Raw genomic sequence first — 22,321 nt, 5'->3', positions numbered from 1 at the left:
GGCTGAACACTGAACGGCACTGAACGTCCCGACATCTAGAGCGACTGAGGTCAGCTAGTAATTCCCACTGATTGGCTGACTACGCTATAGAAATAAGTTTATTACCTAAAATGAACTACACAGAGCATTACCGACTGCCCAATACTCGTTCACAAACGAAGAAAGTTTGAAGAATCTTATTCTCGTTTTGTATGAAGTCATCGATAATATGAAAAAACATGTGTTTACATATATGTATGTACAAAATACAAATATATAAAAAATAAAAATAAATATTGTTGTTGAGCAACATTAATGTTTTTATTTATTTTTTTCTCTTTATATTATTTTATTTTATTCCTTTTATCTTTCATATAAATGCATATATTTTTTATATTTATATATTGATATACATATGTATAAAGACTTTTTTTTTTTGGTATACAAATTATTATTTGTTTACTAATTCAATGAGTATAAATTAACGCCTGAAATATTTTTATTTTCTGTAATTTAATTTATGAATAAAAATTTAATTAACTCTCATGATGATGGGCTATGCTTCTGGTCACCTGAAGTCTCCCAATTCACATGCCTTCAAAGCCGAGTCTCAACGCTTGTATCTTTATTTCTATATGATATTTGACGCCAATATACTCTCATCAATTCCAGTATAATAATCCAATGTTATCTTCGATCCGCTAACAAGCCATGTGCTTTGTTATCAGAGCTAACATCCTTAAGCATTTCGACATCAATTTGGCTGTCATTAATTACAGCGTGCATGTCATGGCATATACATACATGTGCGACAATAACTTGCTCATCCCCCTCCCACACACACACACACACACACACACATATATATAATACACACACACGCGCGCGTAAAGCTCTTTGATTTGAGGCTTTCGTCGGCCATTTTGTGGCATCTTTGTACGTGTATTTTTCATTTCCGCCTCGTCGTTGCGGTATTTCCGTTCATTTTTCACATATTTTACAGCATTGAGCCTTTGCTCATGTGTGTAAGTAGCGCGCCAAGTGGCGCACAAATGAAAACTCGCTGTGCTTTCCCTGCTTTCTTCTCATTTTCTTCGCCATTCCTTTTCAATTTTTTGCAATTCATTTTTCATGTTGGCATCGCCGTCTTTGCCGTTGCCGTTGCCGTTGTCCTTGTCGATGTCGCTGACGCTGCGGCTGTCGCTGTCGCTGGCTTTGCTTTAAAGCTTTTCGTAATCCTTTTAGAAATTACGTTTCTCCTTTCAATATTATGTTTTATTCGTGTGCATTGGCCACATTGTCAATATTTTTGAACAATGAGCTGCGGATGTGGTTGTCGCCTTGGCCGGGCATTAATCTTAAGCGCAGTGCCAGTCAGTCAGTCACCTGAGCAGCTCCAGGCGGATGGATGGATGGAGTGGACGGAGTGGATGGAGTGGATGCTTGCAAATACCCAAGAGTCGTAGTGCCTTTTAGTGTTTGGATTTACCTGGCCGCAGCCGCAGTAACAGCGCCAACAGCACCAACAATAATACAAACTACTCTAGTTGCAGGCGCCATAAGGAGTCATAAACCACTCAGTGGCCAAGTGAAAATACCGCAAATATTTGCCGCTAACCAACTCTCGAGCAAATCTCCCTCCAACTTTGACTCACGCTCTTGTACTTCCTCTCTCCCACTCTCTCCCACTGTCTCTCTCTCTCTCTCTCTCTCCCTCTCTCTCATTCGCTCTCCATCTTGGTGCTTCGCTCGTGGAGCTTTGGTTTATGTGCTCTACTCCTTCGCCCTTTGATATATGGCGTATACGGCATCGCATCCACCTTTCCCCAAATTGCCTTTTTCGTTAGCCGTGCTGGTTTGTGCGGGCAAAACCGAAAGTGCTGCCATTTATTTTATTGCCACCTTGGCGAGAGCTGTTGCGGCTGTGACTGCGGCTGCAGCTGCTCCGCTTGTCCAGGTGGACAGGTGGACTGGCGGACAGAGGGACAGACGGACAGGCGGACAGCCAGCGAGCAATGAGTAAAAACTTTGAAAGCTGCCATAAAATAAACGAAAAACGAAAAACGAACAAAACACACAAAAAATGCGAGAAAAACGAAGTGACCCAAATGTTTTCGTTGTATTTTTACAGCATTTGGATTTGTGCAGCATTTGGTTTGGGTTTTTATGATGGGATTTTTAACGAAATTTGCTTGTCCAAATTGGAACGGTCGCAGTGTCAGTGTCAGCAAGGTTAAGCTACTCATCAGCGGCGGGTAATCCGCACCTTTACCTCTACTTTCCTTCAATACCGCAAGCACTTGCCAGCTCATTTTAGCCAAGTTGTTTGGTTCATTGGTTCGATGGCATTTGCAGAAGTTGGCACTTAATGCGGAACTCCTTTGGCTCGGTCGGACAGCTGTTCGGCATGCAACCTAATTGAAAAGCAATGTTCTTACATAGTTTATGCTTAAAATGCGATTACATTAATTTCACACACCACAAAACAAATGACAAAGTCAGCCCTGGACGAGAGCCCGAAAGGGTTCTCGCCCACGGATCCTTGCTGTCCGTAAGCTGACAGCAAAGGCTCCAAAGTAGCCCAAACTTGTTGAGAAAACTCGAATGAGAAAGAGAGAGAGAGAGAGAGAGTAGAAAGAGATGGGAGACCACTTGAAAAGCCACTCAGTCAGGTGTTAAAACTAATTTACGACAATTTGACCAACAAACAACAATAGGAACCCTTGCCTCGTCTTGTGGGCGCATGGCAGGTGTGTCGCATCCAAGTGCTTCACATATTTCACACATTGCATTGAAAAGGGTGCAAATTGGGACAGGAGCAGGCATCCAAATCGAATGCTGGAGACATATGCCGTCCAGCCCTCAGCCAACCAAGGGAAGGATCGACCGACTGAAGTTTATCCTCTTAGTTGAGTATTTTGCTTAACGCTGACATTTGCAGCTAACATTTGCAAACAAGTTTCAGTTTTCAGCAGATTTAATCGCCCCCATAGAGTTGGGGCCAGAGAATTGGAGAGGTGAGCTGAGCTGCTGAGTTACGCAAATAAATGCAATTCATTTTGCCCCAATTTTGCAGCCTCATTGCAAAATAATTTGTGTGTAATTAAAGCAGTTACGCCCCATTGGCCGGATGGGTGGAGGGGTGGCGTATAGGCGGGGCTGATGGGCGGTTAGATTCGCGTTAATGATTGTTGCTAAAAATTTCAAGGCGTGCACAATTAGTAAGTATTATTGTTGATAAATGAAACTTTCGTTTTAGTAATTGGCAGTGTTGTGTAATGGCACTATAACAGTTACGCCCCATTGGCTCATTGTAAGAGGAGACGTGCAAAGAAGTGTAGTAATTACTTTTATCAACGAGCTCGCACTTGGTGTAAATTGGTATCTGAATATTTTATAAGGATTGTTAAATATTTGTCGATTTTTCGTTTTACAACACTGCTGCTATTATATGCTGGCTTGAGATCACAGCAATATATATCTATGTATCCTATCTCGTATAGTTAATTTTTATCAGTTAGACTATTTGAGAGTATGAATCGATGCATGTCTACACTTTAACGTTTTCGAGCACTGCTGCAGTGTAGTGTGACGATCATTACCACGTTCAATCAATTACTCTAGCATCACTCAATTCATAATACTATTCGATGGTGTTGGAAATCGACTTGTAATGTTAAAATATTTAAAAAGTTTTAATATGTCCTTTTTATGAATATATTTCATAAACTTATGTAGTAATAGTAGTAGTAGAATCAGAGTATTTGATTTATATAGTAGTCATATATAGTTGATGCATGTACAATCAGTTACTCTATGAAGTTCGCAACACTGATAGTGTTGTACATCGACTTTGTGGTGTTGAGATATTCCATATTTATTTACTGAGTTTTCAGAGACTGTATAAGAATGTATATGCATATATGCCCCTATAAGAATATCGTCAGTGTTTATAGATTCAGCTCATTCTCAGTTATTTCTCTTTATCTTGCAATTGACAAGAGCAGCTCTAGGAGAAAATATAAAACTCAAAATTGAATACGAAATACTTTTTACTTTAATGTGTAAACAGAATTTGGTTAAAAGTAACAGATCGATGCATTCTTTAGTTAACGTGTGCTATACTGACGCCACCGCGGACCATTTTCACTATTGATTGCCAGCAACTAGATAGTTAAGAGTGTAGATTAGGCAGCTCGTTTATCTCGCCGACAGCCGTAGCGATCGCACAGCTTTCGGTCGCAGACATCGTCCTGCACGAAGGACTTGCCCAGCGTGCTCCTCAGCTCGGCGTCGTACGTGGCCTTCTCCTTGAGGACCAGGCTGTGCATCTGCTCGCGTCTCGCCTCCTGCGCCAGCTTCTGCAGGCTCTGCAGCTCCGAGGTCATAGGGCGCAGGAGCTCAACGCGCGGCGCATTGTACGGCGGAGACTCGGTGCCATGGCACTTCATCCAGTTGGCAATGCTGAAATGTCATTTATTTACTCAACTAACTATAAAAATAAAAATAAATTTAATTGAACTTACAAGTTGTTCATTTTCGTATGTGAAAAGTTTTTGGAATAACCGATAAACTAGGAGTAATATTTGATGTATGTATGTGTAAAGCCTGCGGCTCCGCTACGGAATGTGACTGAAAACAAATTGAAATGCGGCTTAAGGCCTCCAAACAACTCGCCTGCTGAGCTTCGGCATTTGCCTGCGTAAATTTATTAGGAAAATGTGATGTATAAAAACTAAGTATTCAGCTAGCTCCTGTTGTACCTCTGCTCCATTCACCTGGGCAAGCGACTAATGAATTGCAAGACCATCTTAAATATGGCAAAAAAAAAAAAAAAAAAAATAGCGAAAAAATTAAACGAACCCGCAAAGCTAAAGCCAGAGTCATTATATTATACATTTGCCCTAATGAGATTTTTTATGGTAATGATGGACAAAAGGAAAGCAGACCTAGAGCGAGAGCCAGAGCGAAAGCGAAAGCGAGAGCGAGAGCGGGAGAGATCGATAGAGAGAGGGGGGCAGATGTGAGCTCGGAAGCGTACTTAGCACACGCAAGCTCTTTCTTAATTATTCACAATGAACGAATATGGCATTAAATCTGGGCAGAGCGAGAGGCCAACACTTTGACACCTTTATAGCTCAATAAATTGGAGTCGATTCGCAGGTATGCGGAAAAACAAAAACGAAACCAGTTCATTAGAAACGCGCTGCGAAATTTTGATTACACTCGAGATGTCAAAGGGGCGGGGCGCCGGCCCAGGCGCTGCCTAGCTGACCCCGACTGCGGCGACTACGGCGACTGGTGCACTGCAGCGCGGCACGTAAAGTTTACAATTACCAGACTTTTGCGACTCGCATTGGAGTCATTAGAACTGAAAAGTAGTAAGGCGCCAGCGCCAGCGCCAGCGCCAGACCAGCCCCGGACTGGTCTGCAAGCAGGGGCATAAGCAGGCACAAGCAGCTCCTGGGTAGCATGCCATTAGAGCGATATGATCCTTGGCTGCCCTCGTCTCTCCGTTCTCAGACGTCGCTTGGCTGGGCTGCTTATGAATAATGTTTTAATTTCAGGCTTCACCCGTTGCGTCCTCGTTGTCGTGTCGACGTCGCGACGTCGGCTTGGGGTTCGTTTGCCCCTGCTGGCACGCAATTGCATGTTGAATGCATATGATTCTACCGATGCCCATACCAAAGATGACGCTCAACTAATATGCGAAAATTATGGGTTGTAATTTAAGAGGCACTTTTGCTTATTTTTTAATGACATCCCATGTTTTTACAAGTACGGCAGAGTTTAGTTTCAAGCAACATTTATAACCGGCTGTCTAAATAAACGACCCATGTGTGTGTGTGCTCGTGTATGTGTTTATGTGGGGGTGTGTATATACATAAATGATTGGGCGCAAGTTTGTGTCGCTTAGAGGTATTCATACTAATTAATGATACTCTCTAAGCTGAAGGTAAATTTATACGTACATATAAAAACAATATATTATATTTAAACAAATTTTGTATAAATAACAAATAAATATGTTAAATATATTTTGTACTTAAAATTGTTGAATATTGAATAAAAATAACTAAATTAATAAATAAAAAATTAATAAAAATTAAAAAAAAATATATATTTGACTCCTTAAATTGTTGATGGCTGTTGGAGTGGTGGCTTCGCCAAAGAGGCAAGTGACAAGTAGTAGGGGAGACGGAGTACAGCGAATCGGTAGAAGAACTGGTGTTGGGGTTATGTTATTAACATAATGCTGTTAATAGCATAGCATGTTGATGCGCGGGAGGAGCAATTACTGTTAATGATATCAGGCATTGACAATGGCTAACTGAAAATATATATATAAAAAAATATTAAAAAAAAGAAAACATAAAAATTAAACTAAAAATCTCAAAATTATTTATTATTGAGCCGAGACTTTGCCAAAAATATTTACATGAAATGAAGTACACACCTATTTGAGCTACATTTGCTGAATATCATATAGTATACTATATATAATATAATAATATAAATAAAAATTATTTCTTTTTTTTTGTATTATTCACTTTAAAATTGTTAAAAATTCTTTGTTTAAATTCAATTTGAGCGAGTTTCAGGAGTTGAAGCGCATTTAAAGGAGGCGCGCAAAAGTATGCAACAGTTTTGTGTGCAGCCTGCATTTAATGCCAGAGCGCAACCATTTTGCTTTTTGCGGCCGCTTCCGCTTCCGCCGCTGAGCAGAAATTCTGTTGCGTTTTCATGAATGTGGCTTTTTCTACTCGGCTTCTTTTTTATGCATTTTTTGCTGCGTTTTGTTGGCTGTTTTTCTGATTTTGTTTGGATTTCATTTGATTTGGCAGCTGGTTATTTTTGCAATTGGATTTGTCGCCCGAATTCCCAACATTTCTGACATTTGCTCAGCGGGGAATTCGCAAGTGTTGTTATTGCAGTTATTGCAATATTTATGGTTTGTGACGCACTGTCAGATGCACCACGCGCAATTGTTGAACCAATCGAAAAAAAGAAAAAAGAAAAAACCGAGTTAGCTACAAAATATATTCACGTTATTAAGTATGTACCTATTTAAACTGGATGGGCGTGGCAACGGCAACGGCAACGGCAACGGCAACGGCAACGGCAACGGCGACGGTGAGGGCGAGGGCAGCTGCAACTGGAACTGCCGCAGCCTTCGGCCTTTGTCTACCTCAATGTTTGCCCAAGACGCATCGACACTCGCAACGTGGCCCGGGGCTCTGTTTAATATGCACTCAACTGGCTCGACATTGTCGAAGTTTCGCCTTTCACATGCGTACACTCACACCTAGGCCGCAGCGGGGGCCCGAGGCGAGAGGGCGTGTAACTGAGCGACTTTTCACTAAAAATAAGTGTTGTGCAAACATGCTGCGGCTATAGAAATTCTGCTGCAGCATCATCATCTTTGTTCCCTCCCCCAAATGGAAAGGGGCCATGTTTGCCAAACTATGAACTAGGTCCTGTGGCACAGGTCCTATGTGTGCCACAGCCAAAGATGTTTAACACTTGCAGTCATTCGGCCAGCGGGGAGGTTAGCCCTGTTGACACCAGCCACTCGAGGGCAGTTGGGCAAGTGGAGTATAAAGGAGACACTAATTGGTGTATTGAAAAGAGCTCAACTTAAGGCAGAAAGTCTTTAAGAGCAGACTGATGGCAGAATAAATTCCCAGAGGGGAGAGAAGATACCGAAGATCGGATATACCCGATGAATTATCTCATATACCCGTCAAACATCAGCTCAGTTTTAGTCAGAAATCCTAGATACCCCATTTCAATTTTGACTTGAATTTTTTACTTTGGCTTTCGAATTTACAAATTTACAGTTTAAATTTTTCTATACACATTTTTTATTGCACGAGCTGTATTTTATGTCTACAACTAACTTTTCGGTCTCGTTTTTTGTCATAAAAGGGCAATAGTAAAAATTTCCTTCATATTTCAGTTGCTGAATTGCTCAGAAATTATTTGCACACACTCACACACATACACATAAATACATTTCACCAACAACTTTGTTGTTTCAAATCAAAATTTTTGGTGCACTGTCACACGGATTCCGGTCATGGATTTCCTATCCATTAATCAGCAGGTGTTCATACGTCGCTCCGACGGGCGCATCCACCAGGCTGGCATCATCAAGCTGGACGGCAGCGTCAATAAAATTGTGACGGTCGAATGGAACGAGGGCGTGGTGACGCGCGGCAAGGAGGTGCCGCTCAACACGATAATCAAGCTCAATCCGCAGATTTACGACGCGCCTGCAGTAATACGACCCTCACAGAACAACACCTTGGTCTCCATACCGCCGCGGCCGGCTCAAGCCCAGGCCAGCGGCCAGGGCCCCGGCCCCAAGGCCGTAATGCTGGCGCGCCAGCGAATCGCTACGGCCGTAATGCCAGCGACGGCAGCGGCGGTGCCCCGCACCGTGCCCGAGTCCCCCAAGGACGATGTCGTCGTGGAGATCGAGCGACTGCGCGTCAAGCGCGAGCGGCGCCGCCAGGTGCACGACGAGACGCGGGCGCTGCGCCAATCGCTCAAGGACGCAGATCCCAAGAATCCGAACTGGGAAATCGCACGCATGCTGCGCATGCATCGCATGCAAATGACCTTCCAGCCGGAGAGCTTCGCAAGCACCCCCACCAAGCAGCATCAGATATTGGTGTGTGTGCGCAAGCGTCCGCTGAACCGACGGGAGCTGAATAATTTCGAGCCGGACGTGGTGAGCGTGCCCAACAGGGAGCTGCTGGTGGTTCATGAGCCGCGCAAGCAGGTCAATCTGACCAAGTTCCTGGAGCACCACAACTTCCGCTTCGACTACACATTCGACGACGACTGCAGCAACGCCCAGGTTCACGAGCGGACAGCCCGGCCGCTCGTCCGTCACATCTTCGAGGGGGGCATGGCCACCTGCTTCGCCTACGGCCAGACGGGCAGCGGCAAGACTCACACCATGGGCGGCGTGTTCACGGGCAAGCAGCAGAACTGCCGCGATGGCATCTATGCCCTGGCCGCCGGCGATGTCTTCGAATACCTCCGCCATCCCAAATACGCTCGCCTGGGTCTCACCGTGAGCTGCAGCTTCTTTGAGCTGTACGGCACTCGGGTGTACGATCTGCTGATGCCCGGCAAGCCGCAGTTGCGCGTGCTGGAGGATGGCAAGCAGAAGGTGCAGGTGGTGGGCCTCACCGAGGAGCCTGTGGCCAACACCGACGATGTCCTGAAGCTGCTGGAGCTGGGCAACAGTGTGCGCACCTCCGGCCAGACCTCGGCCAACTCCAAGTCGTCGCGCTCGCACGCCGTCTTCCAAATTGTGCTGCGCTTGCCCCCCCTGGGTCAGCTGCATGGCAAGTTCTCGCTCATCGACTTGGCGGGCAACGAGCGCGGCGCCGACAACAGCAGCTCGAATCGGCTAACGCGGCTGGAGGGCGCCGAGATCAACAAGTCCTTGCTGGCGCTCAAGGAGTGCATTCGGGCCCTGGGACGTCAGTCGGCCCACCTGCCCTTTCGCGGCTCCAAGCTGACCCAGGTGCTGCGCGACTCGTTCATTGGCGGCAAGAAGGTGAGGACCTGCATGATAGCCATGATCTCGCCCAGCCTGCGCTCCGTAGAGCATACGCTCAATACGCTGCGCTACGCGGATCGTGTCAAGGAGCTGACTGCCCACGCCCTGGCCAAGGGCAAGCTGCCCGCGCACGATGCGAATCTCGCCCAGAGCAACTCGCTGCCGGACATCACGAACCAGGCCACTCAGGTAAGTCGAGTCTCCTCGAGCGCCTCAATGCCTGGCGTCGACACTCATGCTGAGCACATGCACAGCATCTGGAATGCCTATACTGTCGGCTCGGCCCTGGAGGACGAAAATCTGGCGTACTTCAACGAGGCCACCGACAACTACGATAATGGAAATGGAGAAGCGACCAAGTCATAATATTCCAAGCATTCAAGCGAGAAACTCGTTCCACTTGAGTTTCAACAACAAACCGAATCCGATGGCGCCACTATCAACAACAAAAACAACAACAAACACTCAGAAACAAAATACCAAATTTTGTATATCAGTCAATAAAATTAAGCTTTTTTTAATGTTTCTACCAACTCCCCTTAAATATATGTGTGTATATATGTAGCTCCTCATCTATGGTGAATTGTACATATGCCTTATAGATGCGCAGTCGATAGTATCGATGCACATTTACATCGAGATGGCATTTATTGGATATTCCAATAAGAAATCTTCTATTGGATTCTTAGTAAATATTATAAATAATTCTCTGCATGTAATACACAACATCTGTAATATTTTATAATTTTCCTTAAATGTAAAACGAGACTTTCCACTGAGGATAGCAGAACATTTCTTTGATTCAAAATAAAATTTACTAACTACAACAATGATGTTCTAACTCTATAGCGCATTTCGCGCCCTATCAGTGCTTTAGTATTAACACTAACCAAAGAACACATAGACCGGACACAAAGTGTTCTATGGTTAGTGGTATTAATAAAAACCCAATTTATTTACTTTAATTTTTTAATTTTAATATTTTGAAGAGTTTTCGATTATTATTTATATTATTTTAAATTTTCGTGTCTTATTTTTTATTATTATAACCATTTTTTTTATTTATTTATTTTATTTATGTTTTGTGAAATATAATTTTTTTATTATTATTATAAATGCCCTTTATCGAAGCACAAGTCTGGTTAGTGCTTTTGTCAACGAATTTGGCCTGATCAATCATCCGATGGAATCATCGATATTATTGAATGGAGACATCGATGTTGTTGCAGGTATTTCATGTATGTGCGCACGAATTTATGTATATATGTATGTGGGTTTGTATTTATGTATGATCTCACTCAATGCCAAACTTGAGCGCAGAGTCGAGTCGAAGGCAAATGCGAGTGTTTTCCGCATAGTTGAGCATTAAGCCAAAAAAAGTTACTTTTCCTTTCAATATTCCTTCCGACTTCCCCACAATATTTTTGCGTTCTTATTTTTCGTGGCTAAGAACGGAAGGGGCGGACGGAGGGCGTTAGCGACAGCTGTCAATATACAATATTGAGGATTATGATGGCAAAGACACGTCTTACGCGTAAGCTTTGTGTCAATATATTAAATTATGGCTTAAAGGCTTTGCCTGGTCGACTTAGTGACGTTCAACTTTTTGGCTTTTTGCGCAAATCCGCCAAACAACGGGCCCAACTTGGCGGCGAGGTGGCCAGGTCTGGCATTCAACATTAATGCGAGCTGCGAAATTTAATTTGCCCACAAATTCAGGCAGGTGGATAAGTGTGGCGTTACTATTTAATTAGCAATTGGCCGATAATAGATGCAATTTACATTACATTTGCATAACGCGATCAACTGAAAGCATTTCACTTTTTGCTATCCATCCAAATATGTAAATATTTATAACTTTTAAGCAAATAAGTAGGCGAAGCAAAATATTTGTGCATCAAAGTTATGCGGCAGCTGCAACTTTAGCCATTAACATTAAAAAGCAATTAAAATTACTTTAATCAACTAGAAGGCAAAATAATATGCAAGCACCTCTCTCACACTCTCTCTCTCTCTCTCGCACACACTCTCCTGTGCGCTTCCTACGTTGCTCATACGCACTGTGCGCCGTCGCTCAAGTTTAATAAACGCAAAAAGAACTTGCACTTAACAAAGCTGATGAAGGGAAATCTTTTTAATTAAAAAGCAACTGTTTGCCACCATATTATGGTTACGCCCACTGCCCACATTCTTCAGCCACTATAAATTACATTTTTTGCTCACATTTCAGTCGAGCTAATTTTGCTTTATTTGCACTGCAGTCATCATTTTCAGCTCTAGGAATTTATCTGTACTTTCCTCGTTGGCATTAGTGGCGAACGTCGTCTCGAGTTTGCATTAAGTTTGAGTTTATGAAGCATGGATTATAGCAGCAGTAATAAGATTATTTTATTTTGCGTAATGTCAAGACCTCGAAGCTGAGATGCGTTAAACGCTTGGATTCCTTATAAATAAAGTTAAGATTAAGACTTTTTGTTTTTCCACAATTTGTACTCATACTCTTCTCTATGCCCCGCCTTAAATAAATCAATAAATATTGCTGGACCTCAAGTGCGAGAGTAATAAAATTCAATTCAAGAAAATCAGGTTGGCGTGTTTTATTTGATTTACAATTTCTTCTCTTTTTTTTTTTTTTTTTTTGTGGCAAGCAAGAACATTTTGTGCCGCTGGCAGCCACGCCCACTTTGTTGGTGCCCTCAAGTGTGACAAGTGTGATAAGTGTCAGGGAAAGCAAAGTGAAATGAGTCGTACAATTTGTCATAACTGCGAGGGATGTCGAGATAAAAGCTCACAAGTAAGCACAGCTGAGGAGCCTCGATTCGATTTGCGAGCCAGAGGCATGTGTCGGCGACCGGAACTAGGTCGAGGTCGTGTCTGCCACAAGGCAATCAGTTGCACAATTGGCAAAAGGAAAAAAATGAAAATGAAACAAAATACATTTGTCTCGCTCATTGTACTGCGCACTCGCTCACACGCATGCATTCTATTTGTCTGCCATTAATGAGCTGTCAACAGACGCTGGGAAAAATGCCGTTGGCCAAACAAATTTGTCGCGAGACTTTCATTAGCCAATGACTGTCGAGCGTCGACCGTGGACTGCGGACTGCGGACTGCTGACTGTGCGGCGTTAGTCAACACTGTCACTGGGCTTTGCACTTAATGAAGCTACGAATTGGCACAATAATTTGAGATTTTACAACTCATTAATTTGGTGGACAAACAGCTGCCATTGCTCATAGCCGCATCTATCGGGGTCCCTGTGAGCTATATATATCGCTCGACTCGACTCGACTCGACTCGACTTGAACCCAATTCAAAAGAGATCCTTTGAGCTGATTGAGAACTTTCACCAATTAAATCAACCCGACAGAGGCCTGCAGCCAAGTTTGCCCCCTCTCGCGCGCCGCGGCGTTGAGCAACGCTTTCAACGTCGATTGCGAAAGGGTAAATAATATAAAACAATAAGCAGACGGCGCCGCAGAGGGATTGGGGCAGGGGGCGAATTGAGATGTCGAGACATTGAGGCTGATACGAATAAAAACTTGACGCACTTTTTATGTGTTCGCATTATTTTTGCCACTGTTTGCAGTTTATTACATTTTGACAAAAAGCCACACAGAACAGAACAGGAAAAAAAAGAAGAAAAACGCAAACAAACTTTCCAGAATTTCCCCAAACAGTTTCAGTTACATTTTCCGCTACGACTTCCTACTGTCTGAGTAGATATGCTTATACGAGTCTCTGTGTTCGTGTGTGTGTGTGTGTGTATGAATATGTGCAGTGCTCCCCCTAGAAAACAAGGCGAGTCGAGAAGCAGTAGCAGTTTATTGTTGTTTGGCTAAATTATGTTGTTCTTGGTTTTACTGCATAAATGGGTAAGAAGAAGTAGAAGAAGAAGAAGAAGCAGCCGAGGAGCGACTGCTCGCATCGTAAAGCATCCAAAACTTTGCAGTCACCGGGTGCTATCGGGTAAATTTGTAACAGTAAAAAGAGTCAATAAAGTTTCACAGCTCATTGTTCATTGTTCATTGTACACTTGGGCCTGTCGTTACGATAATTCGCATCAGTTTTGAAAGTCGGAAATCAATACGAAATTTATGAGGCCACAGAAAAGTTTAGCCATGAAGGCCGGACCCGTGTCAAGGTCACGTGTGAAGCGACAAATTTAAATTATGAATAAAAAATACTAAATATATACACACACACTCACAAAATGACGGCCACTTGAGCTATATATGATGTGAAGGGCTATAATATCTTGCCCTTGCTGGGAAATGGGCCCAAAGTCACGCGATTTATTGCGCTGCCTGTTTGAAGTATTTTATTTTTTCCTTTTTCATTTTTCGTTTTTTCCCCATTTAATTGCTTTGACTCGCGTTTGCGGTGCTCGTGCTTTGAGGGCACTCAATATTGATTGAATTGCAATGAATAGCAAAAATACAAAATATGAAAATAATGTGAATATATTAATTGCAGTTGACTCATAGTAATTATTAATGAAATGTCGAGTGAATAATTGGCAGCATAATTAATATATTTTTCATGATGTGACTGAAATTGGCTTTGACTCAACTGGATATATAACCCTTCTAGTCACACTTCTGTCGAGTCCTAACGGTTGTTCAGTTCCCGCTGTTCACTGAATAATACGATGACTTAATTGCCCTTGCCAAAAACTAAAATTGCTTTCAATTTGATGCACTCACCCACACACATACACACACACACGCGCACACACGCAGAGACAAAGAGGAATGTCGTAGTGACATCATTGCCCCTTGAATATTCGTGTGTGTTTGCGTGAAATGAATGCGCCCCTCTGATTTTGGTGGCAGCGAATTTAGTTATTATAAGAGCATAATACACAAATATGTCCTTCCTGCCGGCTGTTGGCCCACACGCTGTCCCACAGCCATTATTCGGGGTCTCCTGCAGCGCATTTGCATGTTGAGTGTCGAGAATGGCAAAGGCAGTGCGAAGCAGACCACGACTCTCACTCGGTTGAGAAACTATTACAGGGTAAATAGGGGATTTTATGAAAAGAGTATTGTATGCCGTTAGACAGTTAGCAAATGTGTTCTATGGCTACATATACATATATAAGTGAAGGGAGTCCTTTAATAAAACTCTTTTCATTGTAATAAACTTAATCAAAATAATTGGATCTGAAATTTTCATTTAATAATTTCCCATTTTACACAGCCCCACATCATAGAGTTTCTTCTTCATACTAGCTTGAGCTACTTATATCAGACGAAATATTATGAAAATAAAAACTTTCTCTAAACTTTAACTTTATATTTATATATTTATTTTATTTATTTCATTTTTTATATATTACAATTTATTGTGAATAGTATTTTTTTTTTTTTTTTTTTTTTTTTTTTTTTTTTTTTTTTTTTTTTTTTTTTTTTTTATGGTAATATTTATTTTTTTTTTTTTATTTTTTTTTTTTTTTTTTTTAAAAAAAAGGGTTTAGGGAGTATGTGTTTTTTTTTTTTTTATAAAAAAAAAAAAATTTAATTATTAATCATAAATTTGGTCCTCGAGGGATCCGTTGGGCATTCTACTGAATGTTCATAGTTGTTGGAAACAGCACGCACTATTGGAAAAGTGACGTATTTTTCTTTACTATTTGCTGCTGGAGACGCAGCATTTACTATTTTTTTTTTTTTTTTTTCTACACAACCCCCCCCTATTGGAAAAGTGACGTGTTTTGTCTTGTCGTGTTTTTGCTGCTGGAGACGCAGCATATTTAATTTATCGATATTTGGCATCATACGTAATACGCAATACCACTATTGGAAAATACGTTTTTTTTTTTTTTTTTTTTTTTGCTGCTGGGACGCAGCAATTTTTAAATCTTGGAATTACGTTCGATATTTGGCATCATACGTAATACGCATACCATTGGAAAAGTGCGGTGATTTGTCGTAATGGTTTGTTTGGCTGCTAGAGACGCAGCAATTTCATCACATTAATTTAATACCTGGCTATTTTGGACAACTTATTAAATACAAAGAAAATCTACGTACATTACTGGGAGCCAGAGGTAAATTGAAGGCAACAATTACTCGTATTTCTGGATATGCGGAGCACCCTGAGGGCTGCACCTTCTACGATATTGATAAAAATTGGACACGCTGGTTCAAGCTTGGAAGCAGTTTCTCAACCTTGGTGACGAACTTTATAAATATGAAGATGTGCAGGGATATGTGGATCCAGCAAGTAAATTATATGAGGAGCGCTTTGAACGAGCTTGTGCTCTTCTTAAGACACTCTGAGTAAAACCCCACAAACTGGAAGAAGCCAACCACATCTAATGTACATGGGGAAGTAGATAATTGCCCATCCAAGGCATTTTACAACAAATACAGCAACAGTCTCATATACAAATACAACAATTACAGCAACAGTCTCAGATGCAAATGCAACAAATAATCAAATGGAACTAGCCTTAATGCAACGACTGCTACCCGGCGTGGATACAGTCACCGTCAGGCTCACAGTGAAGATCAACACCATTTGATGGAGATTATAAGGAATGGCAATTTAAGGGTCTATTCGTTCACAGCAAGACAACGTTGACGAATATCCAGAAGTATCATCACTTAAAATCTTGTTTAAAAGGAGAAGCGGAAACTTATTCAGCATCTGCCTACTCCAACTATAAATAGCGGAATTCATAGTTGATGTGAAAGCTCGCTATTTGGTAAAGTGTTGTGGATACATTTACTGACAAGTTAACAGCATTCGCTAACAAACAAGCGGTCGTAATCGGCATGCTCGACAAGGATGGTTGTTGCAGTTTACCAGTAATAAAGTAAATATAAGAACGTTGTAGTGATCACTCATCCTACTCGCCACTTCAGGCGCTGTCGCCGAGCATGTACACAGTTTGATTTATCTATTAGCAGCATATTTTGCAAAGTAAAAATTCTTAACATTAAATATATAAAAACAAAAAAAAAAAAAATAAATATAAAAAAAGACTTTTTTATTGGGAATGGGGTGTTTTTGTGTTTGGGGGTTTTTTTTTGTTTTTGTGGGGCGGGGGGGTCTCTTTTTGAGGGGTATCCAACATTGGGTCTGGGTTCCCTCTCTATCTGGATATCATCAATCAAGGCAGAACAACAAGGGGGCTCTGTTCACCCTCAAGTGCGGGTGTCGATGCTTCTTGTGGTCAAGGCACGTGCTGGCATCTCGACCTGATGGTTAAATGCAGCCTCTTATGTTTAGCGGCCCTGGCAGACGCGCATTTATCAACGCTTAATCGACTTTTGCTTGGCAACGATCATTTGACGGTTCTGGAGATGTTGTGTAATCTTCAGGGCACATTGCTGTGATTCATATTTGGATGGATCATCACTCGTGGCAGGAGCGTGTAACACAACTCGTACTTAGCTCATGGACATCAACACATTGTTGCGACGGTTTTGGGAACTGGAGATTATCGTTCACGTCTGCCAATAAAGATAGTTAGTGGGCTTTTGTCCAAACACCATGCGGGGTACTCGTTGAGCTACCTTAGCAAGGGCCAGAGTTGCAGACACTATCATGGAGCCAAGTCTCGCTTAGTTGAGCGTCGTTTAATGAGGGATGCGGCTTGCGATGAAGTATGTGAATCATGGGGAGTACATACACTGGATCACATGAAGGAGGTGGATGCGAACCACCTGAAGGGTTTTGCATGCATGGTGCTAGCTGCGTGTGGTGTTTGATGGTATTTAAGACGGATGTCGGTCTACGTGCGCTTCATATTGGTATGTATACAGCAATCTTTACGTATGCATGGGTTTGATGCTGTTTGGCTGATATTGTGAAGTTTAGACAAATTTGGTTAAACATCAGACTTTCAACGAATATTATGGAAACACATACTTCAACTCAGTTACTAGGCGCTCTTCTAAATAGATTTAGTGGACGATGTATTAACAGGACCATGAAGAGAAAATTATAAACGAGCTGGTTATGTTAATTGAATTGAAAATGATTAAATAGACTAAAACACAATATAGGATAATATTTTATAATAAAAAATTTTAATTTTTATATAAAATTACATAGTAGAATTATGTGAAATAAGAGTACACACTATTTTTAATCTTATATATAATATACAGTCAACTCATAATATAATAATTCGATAATTCCAAATGGCAAGGGGATCCGTTTTTTTTTTTTTTTTTTTTTCGATTTACACAGAAGAAAAAATGTTGTTCAAGGGGATCGAGTTATTTATCGCGATTTATTACGACTTTGGATTTAGTGGAGTACAACTAATCGAGACTCACTGTGTTATATTAATATATAAAAATTTAAAAATCAGATAATGTATTAAATTCATTCATTTAATCTATTAAAGAGCTTCCATCATATTGACAATATATAAACTGAAATTTTTGGTCTACGTCTACAAGATGTTATATTTAAAATCTCTGACATATAACTTATTACGTGGTATCTGACAGTCTATCCCTTTCCACTTACCCATCCATTGCGTCTTCTTTTTGTAAATCATTTTATTTGCGAATATGCATATTTTTCTTCGCAATGCGTTGTTGTCGCCTCTTGCTTTTTAGCGAGCAGCAGAGCGAAAGAGTACCGGAAGAAGAAAGAGAGGCAAAGAGGAAATGAGAGACCGAGAGAGTGAGAAAGAGAGAGAGAGAGATAGTTGGAGTATGTGGCAGACATGCATAATTCAAAACGTGGCGGGAATATTTTCGTGTGATTGCTCGTGTGTTGGCCACTTTTTATGCTGGTAATTCGACTATGGGGACTTTGGCCCACGCCATGTGTGTGTGGGTGTGTGCACGCGGGCCTGTGTGTATGCGTGTTAACGCAATTTTCGTTCGAAAGAGCAGAAAGTAAGCAAAAAAAAACGACTTTACCGTTCTTACCCACTTGTTTGACATATTTTTCCCTCAACGTCTGCTTGTTAAATTGTTGGCGGCAATTTTGAGGTTAGCGTGACACCGCCTCACACAAAGACACACACACACACTGACACACGCACACAATGGCATAAAGTTTATGTCTGTACAGTTTCCAGGCGCATGTTGGCAAGTTAACGGTCGTTCGCAGTCACAGATTTTCCAGTTTCTGCTTTTTTTAGTTCTTAGTTTCACACTCGTGACATTTTCCCCTTAGTTTTATTTACCCCTTAGTTTTGCGTCAATTATCATGCAGTGTATTTTTCATTAGTGCAACGAGCGCAGCAATTTTATGAGACGACCTAAACGGATTTTAGTCAACTGATTCATTATATAATTAAACGGAATATTTAGTTTTGGCTTAAAGTAACTCTAGATTGAATTCCGTTTTAATTACTAATATATATGTATGTATACGAATAAGTTTCGTCCCTTTCGCACTGACAGTGTTGATAAACATGCAAATTCGAGTTTATCTTCGGGCGCTTTTCAAACGCTTTCCATGTGCCCTCACGCGAGCCGCACACAGAAGTCAGAAGTGTTTGCATGTCTGGCGCCTGACGTCTTAATATGCCGCGATTTGGGTTAAGACAAGGAAACGCCCCTGAGGCTAAGGCATAGGACTCACTGCAGCTGGGCTGTGTTAAAAATCGAAAATAAATTTTATGGTAAACTCAGCAATTAAGTGCAGCTATCTGACCCACAAAATGGGCAAAAGTAATTAATCGAGCTGCTTCTCATGATCACACAGTTTGAGTTAAATTTCAACTAAGGACTAGGCATTAAATACACATTGCTCTAATCCTTTCATTATAACTGCCATTTCTTGAGCTGGGCACAGAATTGCAATTTATTCGATTGCTTGAACGGGCTGGGCATACTCTGAGCACATTCAGCAATAAATGTAATTCGTAATATAAATAATTCAGTGCCAACAGGCAGAGGAAACATTCAGCAGTCGACAGACGACAGACGACAGTCGACAGACGGCAGCAACTGGCAGTGTGCAAAGTGCATAGACATTTTGCCGACAAGCAAGTTGCAGCTGCCAAAAGTTTATTGGCCCGATGCTGGAAGCTGGAAGCAAACAGAATGCCATCAATGCTCGCTATAGCAGCCGTACAGGACAATTATCATGGTAAACATTTTCGATGCCGAGCCAGACGGAAAGAGGGCAAATAACTGAAAGAAAGAATGGAACAGGCAACAGACAACAGACAATAAACAAGCACGACGTATGCATAATATGAATAGCTTGTGCTGCATGGCGTATACTCAATATGCAGTTTGTAGTCCTAGGCAATAATAAATTGACAAATTAAGCTATCCAATTAAACAGAAAAACATGAGAGCTATGAAATTGGCAACTTGGATTCGATGAAGCTGCTAAATATGTTTTTACTAGATTTCCCATGCTGAAAAGCTCAACATGAAATCAAAATTTCTCTCTCAAGTGCCTGTCGAGTTTAAATCTCTGGCTCTGTCATTGCCTCATCTACTTGATGTTGAGGGCAGCTCCGACCCCCTCTCCCACCCTCGGCCACTCTCGCTCTATCTCTCTATATACAGTATCCAACTATCCATTTAGCAACATTTCGGCTGCCTGGAGCAAGTTGTGCGAGTTCTTCGGCCAGCACTTGGCAACAGTTTCAGTTACAGTTGCAGCAGATTCGGTTTCGACATCAGTTTGAGTTGCAAAGTGCATTAGACAAAGTAATCGATACATACAGAGAAAGGGAGAGAAATAGAGAGAGAGAAAGAGAGGGAGAGGAAGAGAGGTTTAGATTTCACGGCCGAGCTTATTTGTTGGCCAAACGAATAAGTTTTTAAAAGGATTTCTCGTGGCTCTCGCGCGCCCTAAGTGGGATGCTTTCAAGTTTCGATCTAGTCTAATACTAAATGCCTGCTGCTGTATGGCTGCCAGCTAAATACACACATACATTAATGCGACTTATCAGTATCAAATTGAAATATTTGCACTTGAGTGAATCCGCACGCGTTTCCTTCCTGCCTCTGTTTGTTTACGTATGCGCGCGATTGTGTGTGTGTGTATCTGTGTGTGTGTGAGTGTGTATCTGCCCGATGTGCTTATCAAATTTACGTAGGTAGCTAAAGGCAGCTGCACAGAATGGGGGAAGAGCTCTCTAGCCGTTTTAATGCCAGGTTAGGTAAACACTTACAAAATGAATTAACTTTAAGCCGCAAAATTTGTGCCCGTGTGTAAGTCCTTTATGCATGCGTGTTTGTGTGTGCGTGTGCGTGTGTTACTGTGAGTGTGGGTTTATGTGTGTCTGTTTACACTCGTGTGCGTGCGCACATAAATGCTTGTAATTGTTTATTTACATAACCTGACTCGATATTAAAGGCGTTTTGATTAACGATGCATAGCTGAGCTAAACTGTAGACATTAAATTTTGACAGCAACAATTTAAGGCGAAACATCGATACACACATACAGAGAAGAGCAAATATATGCCTTATAAGTGGTATTAATTTTCTTATATATGTATGTGTTATTGCTGCAGCAGTTACACTGCAGTGCACTGTTAAAATACCTAATAGCAGATTATGTTAACTAACAGATCTTTCAAGCTAACACACCAATGTTAACTTAACAGTGCTATGCATAGCCTAGTCTTTTAAAATGTGAAGCAAGCCAATTGCAAAATAGTACCATCACTATATATTTAACAGTGACATATCTAGCCTTAACAGACCTGAGCAAAGCAGTTGTCTCACTCTAACACATCATATCAAAGGATGCTCGATGTACTCAGAAAGCGATTAGAGCGCAGCTAGAGTTTTCTCTGTTTTCAATGGATTAATAGGAATAAAGTCGCTCTCAGTAAATTTCTATGAAATCAAGTTGAGATTTAACTTGCTGAAACATAATATGCAAATTCAGAATGACTTTCGATCGGGCAAACTATGCCATCTACTCATATTACAAGTTCTCAGAGTGACTCTAGAGCACACAAATATTTTTTACCAAAAACTTTTTAGCCAGCTAAAAACTTTGTAATTTCTACGTTTCTCTGAGAATTTTTTATAATTTTCTTCATTTTTGTTCTTGTTTTTGGTTTCATTTTTCTACGCGTTTGCGTTTGATTTAATATGCGGCCGCCACTTTTCTGCACAATTGCGAAAACAAAAATTCGACTTTACTTACGGCTCAGACTGTATCCGGGCAACTTATGCAAATGACTTATACAGCACATTTCTCTTGAGATCCACCCCGGCAGCCGTACCAATTGCTCCACACAGCCTCTCATCCCGATGCGAAGTCAAATAAATGCGAACTTTTGTTAGTTTGGCTTAAGTGCCGTGGCAAAGGTGGGGCCGGGGCCGAGCCGGGGGCCAAATGCTGGGGTGCATTTCACCATTTCAGTGGGGGTCAGTTGCCTTTGTAAGCATTGTTTTAAGCGCAGAGGATGGAATGGAGATTGGAGGGTCGGACTGGAGCTAAGGACTGGAAAGCAGTTGCCATAAAAATACAAACGCCATTGAGTACGATGCAGAAATAACTCAAACGTCTCGAATGAAAAATATTTGGCCGCATTTCATTTGCATTCCGCAATTCTCCAAATACCGCCCAAATATGTGCAGTAGAGATTGAAGCGGAGCGAGACTGTGTAAGTGTGTGTGTGTGGGTGTGAGTGTGTGCGTGTGTAACAGAGCAAGAGAAAGATTGGGGGCAGAAAACTTAAACATACATTGGAAAATCTCAAGACGCTCGCAGCCAATTTGTGGCCACTAATTCGGTCGTCTTGAGGCACTTGAGTGTGTGTTCTGTGAGCAAGAGAGAAAGTACTCGGCAGACTTTTAACGA

General features: G+C 41.6%; 1 protein-coding gene across 2 annotated transcripts; it reads left to right on the top strand.

Moving 5' to 3' along the window:
• Positions 1 to 7,787: 7,787 nt before the first annotated feature.
• Positions 7,788 to 10,071, top strand: LOC6580769 (kinesin-like protein Klp59C). 2 transcript variants are annotated; one of them, XM_015164401.3, is made up of 2 exons: positions 7,788 to 9,748; positions 9,814 to 10,071. In XM_015164401.3, exons 1-2 carry the CDS (start codon positions 8,060 to 8,062, stop codon positions 9,895 to 9,897), a joined length of 1,773 nt encoding a protein of 590 aa, XP_015019887.1. In that variant the 5' UTR covers positions 7,788 to 8,059; the 3' UTR covers positions 9,898 to 10,071. The 2 variants fall into 2 exon arrangements, with proteins under 2 accessions (XP_015019887.1, XP_002006572.1); XM_002006536.4 differs by having other exon boundaries at positions 7,789 to 10,071.
• Positions 10,072 to 22,321: the final 12,250 nt, after the last annotated feature.

Source organism: Drosophila mojavensis, unplaced genomic scaffold, assembly GCF_018153725.1.
Source record: "Drosophila mojavensis isolate 15081-1352.22 unplaced genomic scaffold, ASM1815372v1 contig_81, whole genome shotgun sequence".
NCBI classification, from domain to species: domain Eukaryota; kingdom Metazoa; phylum Arthropoda; class Insecta; order Diptera; family Drosophilidae; genus Drosophila; species Drosophila mojavensis.
This window is presented reverse-complemented; position numbering and strand designations above follow the sequence as displayed.